Source organism: Cynara cardunculus (assembly GCF_001531365.2).
Source record: "Cynara cardunculus var. scolymus isolate 2C chromosome LG 1, CcrdV1, whole genome shotgun sequence".
Lineage (NCBI taxonomy): Eukaryota > Viridiplantae > Streptophyta > Magnoliopsida > Asterales > Asteraceae > Cynara > Cynara cardunculus.
In genome coordinates this window covers 13709989-13716952 of record NC_037528.1, presented here as the reverse complement: position 1 = coordinate 13716952, position 6964 = coordinate 13709989, and the positions used below count along the sequence as shown (strand labels likewise).

Here is a 6964-nt window from a genome sequence, read left to right as displayed (position 1 = left end):
TTTGTAGTTTGCAATTTATTGTTAGTTTCGTCTTTGGATTAATATAAGGGACCAAAAAGTAAAGAATTATAAACTACAAGGATCAAACAATAATAAATAGTAAATCATAAGAATGAAAATAACAATGAATTATAAATTACTAGTTGTGTATCCGCGCAATACGGTAGGAGCTGTGAATTTTAACGATTTTGAAGTTTCATTGGTTTTATTATAGAAGATTTAACGATGATATAAGTTACGCTTGGTCTTTACATATTAATACAACTTGAATAAATAAAAGTTATGGTTTCAATTACAGTCAATCGATGAAAAAAAAATTGTATGACAGTTTAAAATCTAATATATTTAAAATCCAACATATTTAAATGACTCCACAAATGTGTTCGATTTACACCAAGAGCACATAATCAAGAGATCGAGAGTGAAACTGAGAGTGATAGAGCAATTAAATGAGAGAATTTTTAATAACTCATGGTGAATATCAGTTTAAATCTCATCTTGGGGGATGAGGAGAAGATATAGAGGTATGAGAGGGTGAATGCATGAGTGAAATGTGTCAAAAGTATCCTGGGAACATGAAAAGAAAAGTCAATAATGTGCATTGGTAACTTGTATCATATGTTATCTCAATTGTAGATTTAAGAGATTTTAAGACTTAATGTATAAAGTAGTAGTAGTTAATGCATTATGAGTTGTTTTTAAGACTTTTAAGACATTGTGCATAAATGTAAAGTACTTTGTGCATTAAAAATTGTTTTTAAGACTTTTAATAAATTTGGTTTATAAGATAGTATAGATAAAGACATTTACCGATAAGATTAGAAGTTATTTGGAGAATGGGAATCATCAATATTTCTTGTTATACCTTTACAAATGAATTTAATATTAGTAGATTTTTTGAGTTTAATATTATTATTAATATGTAGTAATTATTTTGCATAAGAATCAAGGTAAGAAGCGTAAGAAATGATCTTCACCTTTAGATGCACATTAGGATAATATGCATCAGATTAATTCTTGTATCAAGCACAATTCATAAATACTTTGAGTTTAAAGATTATCAAGAATTCAAATCCCTTCTTACACTTCTCCCTTTCATTTTTCTGTCGCAAGAATCTTTTGCTTATAGATCACAAGCTAAAATAAAAAAAAACCGATTTAAATATTGAAAATAAAGTTTAAAATAAAGATGCAAGAGCTGATTCATATATTAATATTAAATTAAGAATCACCATAAAATAATTAATAAATAACCACAGCTAATGGTATCCAAAAATTTAAATTTTATAGAGTAAACCACAAACATGGTCCCTGCAGTTTGATAAAAGCAACATTTTCAGCCCTGTCGTTTTAAAATTATAAGATGATTATTGTTGTTTGCAAAAAAATCCAGATTTGATCCCTCTAACAAAAGGTCTCACTAAATCATTTTTTATCAGATAAAAGACAAAAAAAAAATCAATAAATAGACGAAAAATGTTTCTTTTTTAGTGAAACTTTATAACGACCGTTAGAGGAATAGATCAAATTCAGACGTTTTTGGGAAAAAACGATGGTCATCTTGTTGTAATTGCAAAACTACAGGGACAAAAAATGTTATTTCTTACAAACCACAAGGACCAATCTTGTATTTTACTCAAATTTCTATTATGATAAATAAATTTTCAAAATTTTCACTTAATGAATAAATTTTCAAATTTTCTATTTAATGAATCAATTCTCAAAAGAAAATTGAGGAACCCTAATACCACCAATTTCATTTTCACAGTCTAATGAACACAAATTTGGTCAACATGTCTTTCAAATTAGAGGTTTTGAATTTAATCAAAGCAAATCGATTTTCATTTTAGTTCCATTTTATTCTCTAAAACGTGTTTTTCAAATATTGAATTTGTTTAGTACGTCTTTGGATAAGAACCATATCCTTAAACAACTATACTCACATAACACGTATGCTACTCTGTTGATAATAGCAGAAAACAGACATATGAAAGACCTTTTGAAATGTGTTTTCGTTATCATGATAACGAGGACAACGAATGAATGTGGATGGCTTTTATGTTTTCGTTCCAATCTTCTTTCTTCCCATCTTTTTGTATTATGATAACTAAGATTTTTTTTTTAATTTTCGGTCACTTCAATTTCATTATGAAATATGTTTAAACCGAACAAATTTCATTTTAATAAAAAGCAAAAGATAATAGCATCAGAAAACTTAATCACGATTCCCATTTTATTATAAAAATACTCGAGTTGTTTCCCATTTTATTAAACCTTTTTCCAATACATACATTTATAAGGATTTTGGTACTTGTAATTTATGCAAATACAAGGACACTTGTAAGTTCATCATTCGGTTTTAAATCATGGTTTTTAGAATGATTTAGGAAGCAATAAAATATTAAATAAATATTTACCTTTTTTAGAAATATGGAAGGCAGGAGTAAAATGGGGAAAAAATTGTATATCACATAATGAACAGACATAACTAATGATTATAGACGTGATCATCACTAGTTTTTGATTTATCACAGTAAAACCACATCATCATCACATCATACTCCTTACTGAATAAGAAGTCTTCTATTTATCAATGCATTACCACATAATTAACATATCAAAATCACATCATTATCACATCATTATCAACAACAAAGACATCGACATAACAAGTTTTAGAGATTTTCCTAAATTTAGAGATTTCTACCCCCTCTGTCTCTCTCTCTCTCTCTTCTTTTTTTCTATTTTAGCAAACGATATAACATAGCTTTTGAAACAAAAACATACTTTAAATCTCTAAAATCTATAATTTAACGCAGGGACGAACCCAAATTTTTTTCAAACGATGACACCATATAATATAATATAAATCTAAAAATAATTACAAAAAATATGGTTTTTATAGGAACGATAAACAACTCCTAAACTTGTACTCGATCGTCTTCATCTTTTGAAACGGTCAATATATACCAAAAAATAATTACAAAAGGTGTGGTTTTTATAGAATTGAGAAACAACTCCTAAATTTATTCTCGGCGTGTCTTCATCTTTTGGAAATGATCGATGACATCTTTATTTTTAACATTATTATGTGCTTTCTTTTCTATGGCGCAAATGAGGGCATAATTCAAAAAATCATCACCAATTCGACTACGTAAATGGCTAAATCTGAAAAGTGCAAACAGAGACCAAAGTCACCAAATAGCCATGTAGCAAGTGAGAATCGTTCGAGAACCGCCACTTGAGAGTTGAGAATCGTTCGAGTCTTCGAGCCGATTTCCGTCACTCACTCACTCGCTGCTGTCTAGTCTTGACTTGCTTGCCGACTTGGATCTGCTCTTGTTTGTTCTCGTAATCTTGTTGGCCGGCTGCCAAGTTTTAATTGGGCTTTGCATATTAGGCTTTTGATTTGGCCATTTGGGCTTTGTTTTATTTGGGTTTCAGTTGTACGATTTGAGTTTCAGAAAAATACAATAGCACATTCTAAAACGATACGGTTGTACCGTTCACAAACCTAAATTTTTTACCCTTCGGCGGAGAAATAATACGATGACACATGCTACCTAAACCACCCAGTTGGATCCGTCCATGTTTTAACATAACAATTGGAGATGTTGTTAAAACAGTACGGGTATTTGGAAATTGAACGTGGCCATCATAAGGGATGGATGCACACATATTTACCACATCATGATGCCATTCTGTCGTATCATCATTCATTTAACGATTCTTCTATTTGTTGTTTTATGGCATCATTTCGAAATGGATCCCGTACTTGATGTTTAATATATGTGACCACATTCATTGAATTGGATGGTTATATTTATTTCATTTGTAGGCATATAAAATTGTAAATATAAAAATCATATGGTCCAAAATTTGCACATTTAGCACCTCAGACAATCGTTTTACATATATATCTTGAATATTTTACTCTGAATTATGATATAAAAAAAGCTTTAATAATGTTTAGATCTCATCTATGTGCATAAGGACGAGCATTTCTCACAACCAATATTTTAAACAGTTTTTACATTGTTATGTAATTATATCTGTATAAAACATATAACGAATAGATCATGGATTCTTGTTAGTATTTAATTTTTGTATAATTAATTTTTATTTTATTTTATATTACCATAATTAATTTGTGACACCATTCTAGATCTAACTTTGACAATATATCTTCAACAGATTTTCTAAAATGAAAAATCAAAAGTCAAAATATGAAAAGATTTTTTTTTATCCATCTTCGATATCTTTTCTATTTTGAAAATTACAATATAAATTATATTATTAAAATATTTAATATTTTAACGAAATATTATTTTCTTTTATATTTGATTTAAAGTCATCTCCAAACACCCCCTTTTTCCTGCCTTCTCCATTTTAACCTCTGATTTACTGATGGTAACTCAAAATCAGGGGCAGGGTTGTAAATCTAGGTGCCATCCATCGTCTCTGCTACTACATTCCAAACATTGCATCAATGGCGGATAAATACTGAATCAGGTTTCGTATACAGAGATCAACACAGAGATACAGACATGAGCTTGTTGTTGGGGAATGGTAGCAATAGCAGTAACCCATTATCATCGTACTGTGTTCAAGAAAATAAACCATGTATTGGGTGGTGGGTTGACGAGTATTTCAAAGATTGTCTCTGCAATCTCAAGGACCAAATCTCGTTCGGATTGGGAATTATAAGCCTTGTTTGTTGGGGTGTAGCTGAAATCCCTCAGATTATCACCAACTTCCGTACTAAATCCAGCCATGGCGTCTCTCTTATCTTCCTCCTAACATGGATTGCAGGGTAGGTGTTTGTGTCAAAGATTTCTTGCCTTCACTTCTCATTTCCAAGATTCAAAGAACTTAATTCGTTTTTCTCCATTTTGATGGTGCAGGGATATCTTTAATCTTGTGGGTTGTCTTCTGGAACCTGCAACAGTGAGTCTTTTCATCCATAATATGGATTCAGACATCTGATTTTAATTTTCTTAATTAACTTTCTTGCATCTTGGTTGTGGTTGCAGTTGCCCACACAATACTACACTGCTATGGTACTACCACACTACTCCTTCCTTCTATTTTTGCTTTTAATTTCGTTTGTTGAAAAATGCTGTCTTTCACAATGTTGAATTAGATATTAATTCTCCTGTAGAAATCATGTTTAATTTGACCTAATTTTCTGATTTGATTCAACAAAAAATGGAACACACACAGCTTTACACAACAAGCACAGTCATCTTGGTGTTGCAGAGCTTGTACTATGATCACATCTATGCATGGTTGAAATCTCGGAAAGCCGATGCAAATGCTAGTCCAGAGGTAAAAAACTTCACTGCTAGATGTCGATTCTGCAATTAGAATCCATTTATAATGATCATGAAGGTTATTGTTATGTGTTAATTTGAGTAGCAGAACACAGGCATTTAACTTCAATATTGATATGTGATGATTCTAAGGTGGAAGAAACTAAGAAACCCCTCAAACCAGCTGCCATTTTAAATTCGCAAAGTCGTGCCATCAAAGCATCCCCATCTCAACGCCCGAACTACTATTACATGTCCGTCTGCTTTTATGTTTACGCACACTATTATTAGTTTAATACGCTGCACCAACTCGTAAAACAGATATAATATTATGTTTGCAGGTCAGCAAGATCAATGGCTGGAAGTTCAACTCCACCTTTTAGAGGTTGTCTATGGACAACAAGAAGCGGCCCAGCCTCGGCTATGGCTGCTGAAAATGATTCTTCTTCAGAAGATGAGTCATCGGTTGAGATACCAAAGACTGCTTCCCAACCTAGGCCAATACCACGCTCTGTAAGTGCATTTCAAATAGGATTCATGACGATTTGTTGTAATTAATAAACGAGCAAGTGGTTTATGTTTATGTTTATGTTTATTTCGATCAGGTGGGTTATGGAGCATTTTTTGGTGCTTCACTGAATATGCCTTCACAGGCCAAGGGTTTGGTTCAAGTTTATGCTTACAGGCAGCTTCTACAAGTATGTATGACCATCGATATTGAAAGATCTAATATTTGATTTTGGTGGTGAATGGTGATCGATCCAATTAGTTTTGCATTGCGTATAGGATGGTGGTGGTGGAAAAAGTGTGTATGGCCAATGGCTGGGCTGGATGATGGCTGCTATATACATGGGCGGTCGCATTCCTCAAATTGTGTTAAATGTGAGTCCTTCCAAGTTATTCATCTAATCATCCATTTCATTGCAATTGATTCATCAAACTTGTAACACATTTGTTGTGATTGTGCCCAGGTGAAAAGAGGCAGTGTTGAGGTGAGATTCTTGCCCATTTAATGACAGACTAGAAACTGTAGATCTGTGTTATATTGAAATCTGCATTAATTCAGGGTTTGAATCCTCTCATGTTCGTGTTTGCACTCGTGGCCAATGCAACTTACGTTGGAAGGTACTACTCGAGATTTCTCATACGATAACTACATATCTTGTGCTTGCACACCTTATGCCATTATGATTTGAATTCGATTGCAGCATTCTTGTAAGAAGTACAGAATGGGAGAGAATTAAAGCAAACATGCCGTGGTTGCTGGATGCTGCAGCCTGTGTGGCACTCGACGCTTTCGTATCCTCATTGTTCGAGTTTTCATGATTAATAGAAATTAAATAAATCACAATCATAAAGCATAAATATGTTTGATAACCTTAATTGTTATAGATCATAATGCAGTACGTCTACTACAGATACTTCTTCCTGAAGCAGCGACTTCCAAACAGCCATCATGAGGTCTACTAGAAGACTTATGTCACCCATCTTCTTTCTACCTAATTGAGTGTTATGGGCAATTATTTGGTTGAAATACATTATTGTTATTAATAATTAGGATGATGGTAGCAACATCTCGAGCGGATCTCATCAAAAAATTAACAAAAAGGTCACTTAACATTGTACAAGAATTCAAGTAATATGAGATTCTT

The 6964-nt window shown here is 32.3% G+C and overlaps 1 protein-coding gene across 1 annotated transcript; it reads left to right on the top strand.

Moving 5' to 3' along the window:
- Positions 1–4508: 4508 nt before the first annotated feature.
- On the top strand, positions 4509–6964 carry LOC112513801 (probable vacuolar amino acid transporter YPQ2). Its single transcript, XM_025120164.1, has 12 exons — positions 4509–4813; positions 4905–4947; positions 5034–5060; positions 5224–5328; positions 5466–5566; positions 5654–5825; positions 5918–6010; positions 6099–6194; positions 6284–6304; positions 6379–6437; positions 6521–6611; positions 6705–6964. The coding sequence occupies exons 1-12, from the start codon at positions 4548–4550 to the stop codon at positions 6780–6782; spliced, it is 1152 nt and encodes a 383-aa protein (XP_024975932.1). The 5' UTR covers positions 4509–4547; the 3' UTR covers positions 6783–6964.